General features: G+C 37.8%; 1 protein-coding gene across 49 annotated transcripts in view; it reads right to left on the bottom strand.

The window, feature by feature from the left end:
• The window catches only part of Rims2 (regulating synaptic membrane exocytosis 2), a 490233-nt gene that overhangs the window by 194510 nt on the left and 280646 nt on the right, over positions 1-15077 (bottom strand). For all 49 annotated transcript variants that reach the window (XM_052747649.1, XM_052747654.1, XM_052747651.1 and 46 more), the window contains 2 exons: positions 7247-7315; positions 338-494 (listed from right to left, as the gene is read on the bottom strand). In XM_052747649.1, coding sequence (XP_052603609.1) covers positions 338-494; positions 7247-7315 — 226 coding nt within the window. The remainder of the gene's footprint in view (positions 1-337; positions 495-7246; positions 7316-15077) is intronic.

Raw genomic sequence — 15077 nt, 5'->3', positions numbered from 1 at the left:
TTTTAGTTTTTTTTAAAGATTTTTTAAAAATCTTTTTTAACTTACCAATTATTATATGATTCATAAATACAATTATTTGGTTCTAAATGGATCTGCTTAATATTTACATGAAATCCAAAGCTAGTTTTTCTTAACTGTTTTGAACTCTTAGGGCAAGTAACACACAGATCATGAAATGAAACTAAGCCATGTCACATCTTAGTCCCATTGCTAAGGCATCTGATTTTTCTTTAAAAGAATGTTTTAAAGAATAATATATTTTTAGAGGATATAATGGTAATCTATGTAAAATTCACCCTAACTTCTGTGCTGTAAGCAAACCGACCCATTCTCTTACCTTTGTGGGGGAGGGGCACTCGGTGACCACGACCTAGTCCTTCCTATAGCATCTACGCGGTGGGGAGACCCTGACGGTGAACAGTGGTTTGAGGACATTACTTGTTCTGGCACTGACAATGTGGAGCTTTGAAGATCACGACCATTGTGCCGGTAATCTAGAGGAAGAAAATAAAATAACTATTATCTATACACTAAGTTCTTTGTGTTGCACTAAGGAACATAAAATACTAGTAAGGCTGGAATACTTTTAATATGATAAGTGTAGAGTAAAACAATTACAGTATAACATGTTTGAAAAGTTGTAAGCACAAAAATGAAAATGGAAAGACATTTGATACTTAGGTAGTTACTATGTTCACTGTATTGGGTAGGGTAAAAGTTTAAGTTCTTTTTAAAAATTGACCAAGATTGTTCTAAAAATATTTCATCTGTAGAAACTTAAATGTTTCTTAACTATTGTTAATATTGCCAAGTTCCTAAGATGCTTCATAGTCTCCATTTACACTTTAAATAAGGTAACCCATACTACGTATGTAACACTCAATGACATTTTTCTTGAAATACTTGGCAGAGCTACGACCCCACAGTAGTCTGAAAACAAAACTAACCCTCAAAGAAGGGGAAGACTGCAGTGACTCAACATCCTCATAGAAGTTAACATTAGGAAGTACAGACACTCGGATGGGGAGAAAGAGGGGACTCTGCACGTCAGCAGAGCAGCAGTTCGATGTGGAGAGGCCAGGGCCATCTCCTGAAGCTCTATGGATGTGAACGATGTATATGATGGAGAAGCATGGACACAGCTGAGCAGAGCATGGGACACTGCTGCCATCTGGTCATTGTCATCATGTGCAGTGCAGCTGTTAGTAATCGGTCACTTCTCCACGAATATCTGATGGTGGGCACTTCCTAAAACACACTACTGCAGTGTGCATTTCCTAGATTATTTAGAAGCTCTGAGGGAAGCTGAGAAGCAGCACATGTGCTTCGAATGCACAAGGCCCTAGGTTCATGCCCAGTACACGTCGACCTTAACTGATTATAAAGAGACATAACTCAGAAAAACCACTTCACTCCTATGTGGCTTCTGAGCAAGTTAATGTTCTGCAGGAAGACTGGGTCCCATGGAACAGAGCAAAAGATCAAGACATAAATAACTGAAGAGGGAGCCAATGAAATAGAAGAGGAAATTTGAAAGGGAAGACACTAAACGGAGATGTAGGCTTATACCAATCCCTCTGAATTCCGGCATTAGCAGCTGTGCTTTTCAGCGAAGGGAATGCACTTTGTAATTTTTTAAAGACAAGCACTGACAATGAGTAGAAAAAAGGCAAGGTACTTATCCAGCAGACAGTTTCTATTTCTCTAGACACAAACTGCCTCAGGGAAGAATGGCTGTGAATTGTAAGCAACAGACATTGGTAGCAGCTAGTAAGGACATATTTCTGTATACATACATACATGTGACACTGTGGTAAATAAAATAAAAATTTTATATATATTTGTCCATATACAAAATCATTTTCATAAACTTGGAGATAAAACATATACATAATCATGTACATGCATACATGATTATATATGCTTTTTAAGTGAACAAAATGATAACAATCAAATAAAGAGAAAAGTATAAGGAATTTGTTATTGTAAATTACATAATCTGTGAAGTACTATTTGAAAGTGGATTTGAAGTAGTTATATATATGTGTGTGTGTGTGTGTGTGTGTGTATGTGCATATGTGTATATATATGTGTATATATTCTAGATTAACTACCATAGAAAGCATTTAAAAAAAAAGGTAAAGGTTAAGAAATTAACAAGTTCAAGTTCCACAACAGCCAGGGCTACACAGAGAAACCTTGACTTAAAAAAAAACAAAATTAAAAAAAAAAGAACAAGAAAAAAGAAAAGAAATTAACAAGTCATATAAATGTTCAGTTAAAATCAAAAAGGCAGAAGAAACACAAGTTTAAAAACAGGAATAAAAAAACAGTGGTAATAAAAAAAAAAAAAAAGCCCTAGCAGATATTTAACTGTATCAACAAACCACTCAAATGATAGTGGTCTATGCACAGTAATTAAAATGTGGATTGATGAAGTAAAAAAATAATCTCCGGGAACTGATGATCATAGGAAGTTGTAGAACAGAAGGCTAAAATATGTAACAACCAAATCGCCTTCTTATAACTATCAATGAAAGCTGGAATTTGAAATTGAAAAGCCAATACCAATTATAATATCACACCCCCAATAATGAAATTCTTAAGAGCACTCTAACAAAATATAAAGTAGATCCATATGAAGACATCAACAAAACTGAATAATAAACTGTATTATAAGGGGATAAAGGGAGAGATAGTCTATAAAACAGGAAACTCAATATTAAGAAGAAACCAATTATTTTTTACCAATTCAATCTACAGATTCAATGTGATTCGATAGAAATTCTAACAGTTTGTGGGTACTGACAAATCACTTTTAAAGGTTATGTGGAGAAGCAAACAGCTGAGAATGTACCAGTACTGATTACCAGACTGTACCAGACTGACTGGAGGAACATTAACTACTTAGTATAATTTCTAACAGTCAGAACTATGGTGGTATTTTATTTGTACTGAAATGTGATTTTAACTGTATGTTAATAAATAAAGTTGCCCAGGGGTCAGAGCTATTAGAGCCATAGCAAGAGCATGGCGGTGGTGGCACATGCCTTTAATCCCAGCACTTGGTAGGCAGAGCTAGGTAGATCTCTGTGTGTTCAAGGATACAGCCAGCATTGGAGACACACGCCTTTAATCTCAATACCAACCATAGAAGACCTGGAGGTCTCTACAGACAGGCAGTGACAAGGCAGTCATGTGTTTGGGTTTACAACCAATGAGAAGGCAGAACAGAAAGACTATATAAAGACAAACACACAGGAAGTAGCTCTATTTCGGAGAGGTCTCTTGGCTGAAGAGGCTAGCTGCAGGGTAAGGTTCTTAGCTCTGATCTCTTGGCTTTCTTTTTTGCATTGGTTCTGTGTTTCTTATTTAATAAGACAGTTGGTTACATCTACACAGAACATTGTAGATAGGCCAAAGAATAAAGCACACAGTGGAACATAGAATGGCTAAGAAATAAACCAACAAAAAGATGTTCAACAGGTCTTTACCCAAGGACAAAAGCAAAGCAATACAGTGGAGCAAATATAGCCATTTCAACCAATTGATATGAAACTCCTGGACTTTAACATAGAAGAAAATGAATCTAGGATGTTAGAAAGATGGCTCAGCATGAGGGTGGTGGAAGACTCTGGAACCATGGACTAGAAAAACAATTGAATGCATTTAACAGAACATTTTAGTAGACCCCTGGAAGGGAGCAACTTAGACAGTCCAGGCCCGGGCCATGAAGTTCAGAGGGTGACAAGGACTCTATCAGCGACTAACCTCCAGGCAAGTTCTGTGACATTCTGACAAAGAGTCTAGCTGTGTCCTGCATGTCCGGAGTTCTTGCCTAAGGCTACATTTTTGAAAAATGGGCTAATTTCTTTAGTGGAGGAATTTTAAGATAATGTAACAATGAATCTGTGCAATGATTGTTGCAGATATTCTTAGGCAAGTCTATAATTAAAGAGAGCAGCAAGCAGAGCAGGAACAATTTTAAGCTGTGAAGTTTGGGGGGAGGGGGCACGAGAAAGTTAATGTTGCTTCCAAGCAGAAGAAGATGGAAGTATTAAGATTAGTGCTCTCGAAGACAAGCCTCCTGCTCTGCATTAGAAAGAGAGAAAAGGGGATCACAGGGCAAGATGCCACTCAGTTAAAGCTCCACTTTGTACAATGAAAAGCCTAAGGGATGTCTTACTACTAAAGAGCAGCTGTGCATAAAGCTGTTCCTAAAGTGGCTCAGTCAGCTGAACACAGAAGTGACAGTCACATCGGAACAACAGAGAGGAACATTGAGGGATCATGGATTCTTCTGTGTGGTTTCAGAGTGCTGCTGACCAGGCCATGTGTGATAGGCTCAGAATCCCTGCATCAATGCTGAGGTCAATGGATGACAGTGTAAAGGAGAAGCCTGGGTGACAGTGGAGACTCAGAGATGTTGGAGATGCCAGGGCCTCGAGATGTCTGCCAAGAAGAGCTGCGTACATGGAGTGGAACCAGTCCAAGAAAGAGATGTACGTCACAGGCAGCAAAGCTGAAGGACAGAGCCATTTAGGCCCTTTGAAACTGTGGCTACAGACACCAGACATGAAGCTTGAGAACTTGAAGTTTTTCTTATTGGGTTTTGGTCCAGTCTTTATGCTCCCACTCCTTTTAAATGTATTTCTTTCTGCTGGATATGGTGGCACACACCTCTAATCCAGGCACTCAGGAGACTGAGGGAGGTGGATCTCTGTGAGTTTGAGGCCAGTCTGATATACAAAGCGAGTTCCAGGACAGCTAGGGCTGTTATTTAGAGAAACCCTATCTTGAAAAAACCAATAAACACACACACACACACACACACACACACACACACACACACACACACACACACACTCCTTTTAAAGTGTATATATAGATATATTAACTATATCTATTCCTCTTTAAAAGGGAACATATATTCTTGTTAATGTATATTAGAACTATAGGGCATCACATTTAAGACATTATCTTCAATTTTAAAAGGAGCTAGATTCTGGACTTTTGAATAGTGTTCAGACTGTTAAAGATTATGGGGATTTCTGAAGTTGGACTATACATTTTGCATTATGGTATACCACACAGCATATAGATCCAGGAGCCAAATGTTGTACTTGGATGAGGAACTTCCTCCATGGGCCCATGTATTTGAATAGCTTGTCCCTAATTAATGGCACTGTGTGGGGAAGATATAGAACCTGTAGAAGACAGAAACTTCCTAGCAGAAGCATGTCACCGCAGGTGGGTTTGAAGAGGTTTATAGCCTTGCCCCAGGGGCCCCAGGGAGGGGCAGTGTCTGTCATGAAACTCACAAGGTCTGCCTTCATGAGACTTTATGAGGTGTCTTCCCCTTCCTAAGATTATATACGCAGTGTCAATGAACTGGGCTGATAATCTTCAGTGGTGTACCGACCCAGAAGTTACCCGTGGGGCCTCATGGTGGTAGGACAATCACTGACTAACCCACCCTCCTGTAACTAATTCCGGCAAACACTTTGTTTCAGGAAGCTAGACTCGGACAAGGGGAAAACTCATTAGGTGTGTGGCACTAGCTTTTCTCGGTGTCAAGTTTCTTTACACCCCTCTCATGAAAAGTCATGCAACAAATGTGAATAATAAATAAATCTCTACTTGCCCCCAACACACAACTTCTTTAAAAGTACAGAAAAACCCAAATGGTTCAACCTAGTCTTTTTGTGGAGGGGGGAACAGAGAAAAGTTCTTTGATGTTGTTGTGCACAGGACTGGCCATGGTGGTTTTCTCTAGTTGTCAAGTGGACACAGCAGACAGACTATGGGAGTCTCAATAATGTCTCTCCTACAGTGAGCTTGCCTGCGGCTATGTCTGGGTAGAATTTTCTTGATTACTGAACTGAGGTGAGAAGAACCTCCCACTGTGGGAGACACTCTTCCCTGCATAGAGAACTGCATACGAGCGAAGAAGGGAAGCTGATTGTCAGCGTCCATGCATCATTCTCTGCTCTTGAGTGTCGATGACTAGTTGCTTTGAGTTCCTACTGGAGATGAGGGACACAAACTGGATTCATCAGCTAAAATAGACCCTCCTTCCATAAGCTGCTTCTTGGGTCAGGGCATTTTATCACAGTAACAGAAATAAAAAGTAGGACAGTGAATATATATAACTAGGACAGTATACTTCAGAAAACAAGAAAAAAATAATAGTTTCACCATATGGAAATAAATGTTTGCGGGGACAGATGTTTATAGATTTAAACATGAGAAGCAATATGTATAGGTATTAAAACACAACACATTACTTTACTAATACACATCAGTTTTAATTTTAACATATCAGTCCAAAATTTAAAAAACTAATTCAGGACTCAATAAAGATGAATAATTTTTTTTATCTTGAAAACAAAAAATGAAAGAATGTAGGCATGCCTAAAAACGACATTGGAATGAATTGTTTTCATGATCTGAAGGGAACTGGTAAGGTGAAAAAACACTAAGGTCAATGGATACTTAAGAGTAAGAAGTAAAATTAGTCAACTACAAAAGGAAGAGAATATGAACATGAAAAAGACAGCAATAATATCAAAGAAAAATCTACAGAAGAAGTAACTGAGGTTGAATCTCTAAACTATGTGAAAAGTATAAACAACTTTTGCAGTCTTAGCAATTACTATATTGTTCATTCTTAATAAGAAATAAGGCAAAACACAGCAACTGAGTTTTTACAGGTAGTTTACTGACTATGGCATGCATACCTTACTCTAAAAAATCTATCAAAAAGTCAGCAATCACCAATGTAGTTATAGCAGGTCTTACACATAAAAACTATCTTTTCCTGAGTAAAGTTAACTATAATTATGAGATTTGTTAGAGTAATTAATCGAGCAAATTATAAATCTAAGAAGAAGACTAAAATAAATTATTATATAATATTAAGGAGACATTAGTGATGAAATTTCAATTATATAATCAATTATGTGAAAAATTATACCATTAATCATAAAAGCTCATTATTGAATTGTTTTAAAATAGAAAGTTTATAAATATTTTCTTACCAAGGGCCGGCTTCTTTAAAGAATATTCATTCTAACAATTTGCATAGTATTTCCAGCAACTGTTTGGAAGTTTAGGTTGGCAAGGTTTTCTTGAGGTTATTTTTCGAAGACATGGAAGCAAATTTGTATTCTTCAGTTTGCTGATTTTGATGATAATGGCGACCTGCACTCCCTTTTTACACTACAGAAGAATTCTAAACACTTACCTGATACTACACCAACGCCATCGTCACAATCATAGTCAGAGACCTCGCTGTCGCTCACTCTCTTCGACCCTAGAAATAAGTGAGCCATGATTAAACTTGATGGTTGTTCAGAAGAAGGAAGAAAAGCCTACTGAAGGTGAAAAATAACTGAAAGCATTATAAATACTTGATGATAGAGGAAAAAAGAGGAAGGTTATTACATGCTCACCAACACTAATTTTCACAGACATTTCATGAGGTTAGGATACAGATCACAATGAGGTAACAATTAATACAATTATTTAGAAACATGTAAGACAAAATTTGTAATGAGTAAAAGTCTATTGAGTACAAAATATATAATTAAAGTCTACTGAAAAATAATTGGTAGCATTAGACGCTTTGGGACGAAGGCAGTTAACCCAGGTAAATTTCAAAGCACAGAGATAGGTTGTTTTCCAAATCATTAACATGTCACTTCCTGATATAGATAACTAAGAACTTGGAAGCTAAGTTTTATTACACACGATCATAGAGAATTTCAGAATCGATTCATGACATCTTGAACGTTATTTTTTCCTATTATTTTGGGTATTTTTTCCATTGATTCAAGAAGACAAGAAATAAATCACATATAAAGCTAAATGCTAGTCGCTCTGTGGTGATTTCTAAGAAGAGGACCAGGAGCACCAATAGGTTGTAGAATTTAATTACATCATAGACTAGCTTTTTTTTTTCTTATTTTTGAGGTAAGGCCTCACTATGCAACCTTGGCTGGCCTGGAACTTATCGTGTAGAGCAGGCAGGCTTTTATCTCACAGAGATTTGCCTGCCTCTACCCATGTTCATCACTAGGAATTTTAAGTTAATCTCAATACAGTAAAACTGACATTTTTTGAATAAAACAGAATTTTAATGAATGTACTTTTAAACTTAATTATGAAATATACCATGCATAGAAAGAAGTACTAAATTTTTAACAATATGTGTCTCAGCATAGACACACTATGCAACAGAATCTTTGATTACAGTTTTTCCTCTATCTTGGTATCAGAAGACATTTAATGATGAATAATGATAATGGCAGTAGTGCAGTTTCTCAGCCTGATTTGTTTTGTCTTTCATCACATACCACACACCATTCATCAAGGACTAGTTTCAGAAATAAATGCTTTCCTATATAGTCAAAAAGAAAACTGGATGACATGTAATGAATACGGTCCTCCAAGCAGAGATATCAAGATGGGTCAGGAGTGCCTTCTAATCATACATGCATCTGTCAGAAATCCTCTGTATTCCCCATAGTCGTTTGCTTATTTGTTTTAGGCCATGCCCTTTTCCTGGAGAGAAAGTGTATGAGTCCAGCTAGTGCAGTCCCCTTTTCTCCCTTTAAAGGAAAGGGAGATCACACCTCACACCTCGCTTTTGTATCAAGTAATTTCCTCAAATAAAATCCCCCACAACTTATATCAGAAAGCTTCAATAAAAAACACAGACATAGCGGGGGAGTGGTGGCGCACGCCTTTAATCCCAGCACTCGGGAGGCAGAGGCAGGCGGATCTCTGGGAGTTCGAGGCCAGCCTGGGCTACCGAGTGAGTTCCAGGAGAGGCGCAAAGCTACACAGAGAAACCCTGTCTCGAAAAACCAAAAAAACAAAAACAAACAAACAAAAAAGAACACAGACATAAAAAAAGCATAGACATTGTTGGGAGGTGGTGATGCATGCTTACGCCTTTAATCCCAGCACTCAGGAGGCAGAGGCAGGTGGATAAGTAAGTTCCAGACCACCCTGGTCTACAGAGTGAGTTCCAGGAATACACCAAGAAACACTGTCTGTCTAGCATAGACATTTATATGAGAATTACTTGACAAATTTCCAACAAACTGGGCAGAATGGAGTGTACAAAGCTAGAGCATACATTTTAGAAGAGTTTTGCCAGAAAAAGATGACACAGACGGGGCTATAACAGAGACACTTAAGCAAACTGCCTCCCACCCAATTTATAACAAAATGTCTTTTTGTACAGGTCCAGGTATGAGGTTAACAATTGCTATTACAGGTACATAGTACAAAGATGATAAGTTTTTACTGTCAGCCAAGGGTTAGAACAAGAGTAACACCAGAAAAAGACAAACTAATTTTATCAATCTTTGTGATCTGTGCTGTGTGTGTGTGTGCCTGTGTGTGTGTGTGTGTGTGTGTATGTGTGTGTGTGCCTGTGTCTGTGTGTGTCTGTGTGTGTGTGTGTGTGTGTGTGTGTGTGTGTGTGTGTACGTGGAACAAAGATGCATACACTAAGTCAAAGACTGAAAGTCAGGCATTTGAGTTAAGCAGAACAAATGCTAGTTTCTTCTAATTCTTATGGAATTGAGATTTTATGTTTCCATATTAACCTTAAAGAAGTTAAAATGTGCTGTAACTAGGTTCAGTGTACTTGGATTTTGTCTTTTTAACATTCTGATGAAGTCAAGGTTTAGATTTAATTGGTATATTAGTTGTTTGTATTAAAAACAGTATTTTCAGTGTCTCATTAGTAAGAAACATTTTGTAACTACAGAAAATGAATTTTCTAAGTCTTCCTCTGAAAACTTCGAAATTGTTGCCTTTTGCAATTATATCCACATTTATTTTGAATGTAGATGCATATAAGATGGAGACGACATTTTCTCCTATGGCTAGCACATTTCTTAACATTACTCATTTGATACTTATTATCTCCCAGTCATCTGTGACAGAACCTGTGCCATAAATGAATGCATCCTCATCCTTCTCATCCTGGTCTGCTTGCCTGTTTGTGTTTTAAATAAAGAGAAGGATGCATGGACCTGGGAAGGTGAGGAGGAGCTGGGGGAGGGGAAACTTGATCAGAACACCTTCTATGAAAAAAACATTATCAATAAAAACCAGGATCTTTAAAAAGGCAAGTTTTTTAAAGATAATAAAAATAATTACTATGCATGATTAAATGTTGCAGTAGAAAATAAATAAACCATAAAATCAATTTGACAGGAGCTGGAGAGGTGGCACAGCAGTTAGGAGAATTTGCTCTTGCAGCAGACCTGGGTTAGTTCCCAGCTCCCACAGGACAACTCTACTCCAGGTGCCAGGGACCTGAAACCCTCTTCTACACTCTGTGGATGCCAGGCATGGACATGGTGATGTACATACATGGAGGAGACCAAACACTCACACACATAAAATAGACACATTCTTAAAAATTTTAACAAACTGTATATACTTTCCATGTATGCATGTGAGGAGTCTAAATCCATTTTGAAGTGTAAGTGCTCTACTGACTGTGTTTATTTGCAATTTGTGTTCTTTGTTTTGTATTTTCCCTAATTTATTTTTACTTCCCTAATTTTTTTACTTGACTTATCAATGAAAAAGTTAATATCCTAGAGTCTCTTTCAATAGGGAACAATCTGATAATATTCTTTCCAGCATAACTTATGGTTTATTGAGGGTATAGTAATACACGGAAGTTGAAAATTATCTCCCCCCCCCCCCCCCCCCCCCCCCCCCCCCGTGTTTCAAGACAGAGTTTCTCTGTGTATCCCTGGCTGGCCTGGAACTAGCTTTGTAGCGCAGGCTGGCCTGGAACTCATGATCCTCCTGTCTCCACTCCTTTAGCAAATCCTACCAGAGTGCACAACCATCAGCAAAAATAATTTCGATAGATAAATAAAAACTTTTGAAAAAGTTTAGCCCACACTCAAGATAAATACCTTATCAGACTCATAAGAAGCAATTTCTTCAAACAATCAAAGTTATCTATAATACCTATGACTAAAACCACATATAATTATAAAATATTGTATGCTGTCCCTCTGGTGCCAAGAACGATAAGAGGCATTCACTCTAAAGGTGAGCTGTCTATTCCACACTTAACTGTATGTTCTAGACAAGGCAGTAATACAGGAGAGAAATGAGAAGAGGGTAGATAACAGGACAAGAGGCAACATGATCTGAATTGGGAATTAGAACTTGCAGGGAATGAAGGGATGGCTCAAATGTTATGGGCTGCTCTTGCAGAGGACCCAAGTCAGATCCAGGCAAACACTTATGGCAGCTCCCAACTACCTGTCACTCCAGTTCCAGTGGACCCCAGTTCCTCTGCTGGTCTGTTCTGGCACCTGATCTCATGTGCACAAATGCATACACAGACACACACTTACACATACAATAAAAATAAAATAATTTTAAAAAATTTAAAAAAGGGTAAAGACATGGTAACTAGCAGATTTGCAGGATGAATAATATAAAGGTGAATTATATTTCTTACATGAAATAAATGAGCAATTAAGAAATTCATTTTAAAACTTATACCATTTATAAGAATAATCAATGATAAAATAATTAGGAATGCACACATGTTCATTCCAGACTACAAAATACTTCTGCATTAGTTTCTTAGAGCTGCTACAAGAAAAAGACCAAACAACAACAAACAAACAAACAAACAAACACACAAAGAAGACAGCCTGAAACAGCAGAACTTTACTGCCTCACAGTCCCGGGGCCAGAAGCCCTAATTCAGAGGCAGGGCAGCTCCGGTTGCTTGTCTCTAGCTGGTCAGGCTTGCCTGACAGATGCGTCACTCCAGTACGCCTGGCACCTTCTCCGTGTATGTATTCAGTCTTCCCTCTGTGAATTCTGCTCTTTCTGACACAATCTCTTCTTTTGATCAGGCCCCAGTCATACTAGATTACAGTATAACTTGATTACTTTCAAAAATCTCAATTTACAAATCAGGTCACATTCTGAAGTAACCAGAAGTTAGGATTTCAATGTGTATGGTTTTGAAATTACAATTCAAACTAAAAAAAAATACAAATGATGTAAAAAAAAAGGCTCTACACATTAAGAGAATTTCTTTAAAACTAGAAGCCACATATAATGCAATCACAGTGTTAGAAGACTAAGAAAAAAAATTAAGTGATTAAGTGATAGAAGGATTTTAAATATAGCTAAATTTTGCATTAGTAATGAAGAAGAAATGGAAATGTATTCGGAGTGCAAAGCCAGTTTCCAACATCACTGAAAGAAGTATTTTATACTCTTCAAAAACAAACTTGGGACTTGGGTTGTAGCTCAGTGGAACAGCCTATGCTGGCATGTTCAAGGCCCTGAGCTGGATCAGCAGCAGGAAGAGAAAGCAGCTGGGGCAAGAGAGACAGGGAACAAGGGACTTAGCCAGGAGAAAGGGATGGAATCAAAAAAGTAACTGGCAAAAATTCAGGCAAATTTTTTCAAACTGTAAATGAAGAGTAAGAAAATAACTTTAACTAATTTGGAGGGAAAACAGTAAAACACACACACACACACACACACACACACACACACACACACACACACACACCCCACAGGCTACATGGGCAGAAAAAAGAGCTATATGGGTAGGTGAGACTGTGAGTCATTTAGTATGCTCTGCTGCAATTTTAAAATTTTTATATAATTTGGAGACAAGTTAGACAGACACCATCTGGGCATGGTGGCCAGCGCTCAGACCTCAGAACTCAGGACACTGAGGCAGAAGGATCTTGAGTTCAAGACTAGTCTGAAATTCACTGTAAAACTCTCCTCAGAAAACCAAAACAACACAACACAACCATGTAAAAAGGTTAAAACTAAAAGGGCATGTGTCAAAATGTAGTAGTAAGTTCCTATATGTCAAAAAAATTAAAAGTCTGAATATATGAGGGCTAGACTGTCTAAAAAATACAAATGCTATGATTCATTCATAGTGGATATTTGAATAGGTGGAAGACATCCTATATTCACTTTAAAGCTTATGTATATTTATATAGTCTACTTCAAATATGAATAGGATGACTATTTACTTGTAGATGACAAGAATATATATGCCCTGTTTCTTTGCACTTTATCTTACTAATAATTAGCTATCTGGCTATAAGATGATCTCTATGATTATGGTTTTTAATTTCTCCAATTCTTTTTGGTTCTTCAAGGGAATGTAATAAAATCAAAACCTAGGATTTTAGATGGCTTCTCTGAGGTTAGCTGGATTGAACTGCTCCTGTAGCATTGTCCAGACCTAGGCAAAGCAAAACTACCAACTCAAAACAAAGGTCACCAACTTTGTTCACAGGATTCACATCAGGGTTAAATGGCAGAGACACAAATTACAATTTATTCTCATGTCTCCAGTTGCCCGGCTGTGCCCATTTTGAATGTATTTTCCTTCTAGAGGTGTGCCTCTGTCACAGAGACTAAAAGACCACTACTAAAATATGAGGCAACAGGCTACTCAGATCTTTCATTCGCTTCTCTTTCTGATCTCTGGCTAGGAACTGCTTGGGTTCTCCACTCATTTTGTTACAAATCTTCTTGCAAAGTATTCTCAGCTTCTTCAACAGGTTGTGTATGCTTAATCTTCTTGACAAATTTCTAATCAGGCTTTAGAATCAGTCTTCAGCTTTCTTTTTTTTTTTAAGATCTATTTACTTATTTTGTATACAGTGTTCTGCCTGCACACTAGAAGAGGGCACCAGATCTCATTACAGATGGTTGTGAGCCACCATTTGGTTACTGGGAATTGAACTCAGGACCTCTGGAAGAGCAGTCAGTGTGCTTAACCTCTAAGCCATCTCTCCAAAACCTGCAATTACACTTTTTAACTCATTAATTCACCTAGACTTTGTTTTATGGAATAACAAGAAAGACAGATTCTGCTTCATCTATCATCTGCTGGACGGTAACTACGTCAAGCACAGTCCTCTTTCCGGCGTTACCTCAGGTCCACATGTGAGCAGTGTCTAACCGCACTGGAAGGCCATCGTCCTGACATCTGCGCACGACCCAAAGCAGCGAATGCTGACATCTAACCGAGTCTTTGTCTCCCTGTCCTGATGGAAACATTCTACATAACCTGATCCTTTATTTCCTATACATTTAGAATCTGCTCATCAGTTTATAAGAAGACATCTCATAGGATTGGTACTATACTGAATCTACCCCCAAAAAGGTCAAAGTGACTGGGTTTGGCATTTATTTCTTTATTTAGATGTTTCTTAATATTATTTAATAAAATGCTAACTTTTCCAAAAGTTTTATACAATGTTTGTTAGATAGATTCTTAGAAATTAATATTATGTTATTATTATAAATATTTAAAATTTTTGATTCTGTGTATTAAAGTACAGAGGAATACAACTAGCTTTTATTTTTATACATTAATCCTATTTCACAATGTGTCCAAAGATGCTATGGAGAATTTGAAGTAACCATATCACCTACATATAACCACTGTTTTTTCTCATGAATTAGACAGGAACTTCATTTACCTGATAGGAAAACTATTAAAAGTCTACAGGAAATCGGATCTTAAATGGTTGACTACAGACTGAAAGGTTGAAAGCTGAAAGATCAGAGAAACAGAGCAGCCAGCCACTAGTTCTCACCTCTAGGAAATCCCCAGCCTGAAAGAGTTCCTGTCTCCTCCTGCCTTACATTTTTCTCTCCGCCCAACCATATCACTTCCTGTCTCAACCTCACTAATGCTGGGATCAAAGGTGTGTGCCTCCACTGTCTAGAGCTATCTTTTAGACTGGATTAATCTTGTGTAGCCCAAGGTGGCCTTGAACTGCTGATATTCCTGCTTCCTCCTCCTTAGTGCTGGGATTACTGCCTGACCTCTATGGTTAACTAGTGGCTGGCTTTGCCCTCTGATCTTTAGGCAAGCTTTATTTGTTAGAGCACACACAAAATATCACCACAAAGAGACATTTAAAAGTCTATCCATTTTGAACTAGCAAGATGGCTCAGCAGATAAAGGCCCTTGTCACCAACTCTATCAAGCTTTTGATTACTGAACCACGGATGAAGAC

The sequence above is a fragment of the Peromyscus californicus genome, unplaced genomic scaffold, assembly GCF_007827085.1.
Source record: "Peromyscus californicus insignis strain IS unplaced genomic scaffold, ASM782708v3 Scaffold_20__1_contigs__length_68692818, whole genome shotgun sequence".
In the NCBI taxonomy this organism is placed as follows: domain Eukaryota; kingdom Metazoa; phylum Chordata; class Mammalia; order Rodentia; family Cricetidae; genus Peromyscus; species Peromyscus californicus.
Note: the sequence above shows the minus strand (reverse complement) of the source record. Positions and strands in the feature narration are given on the sequence as shown.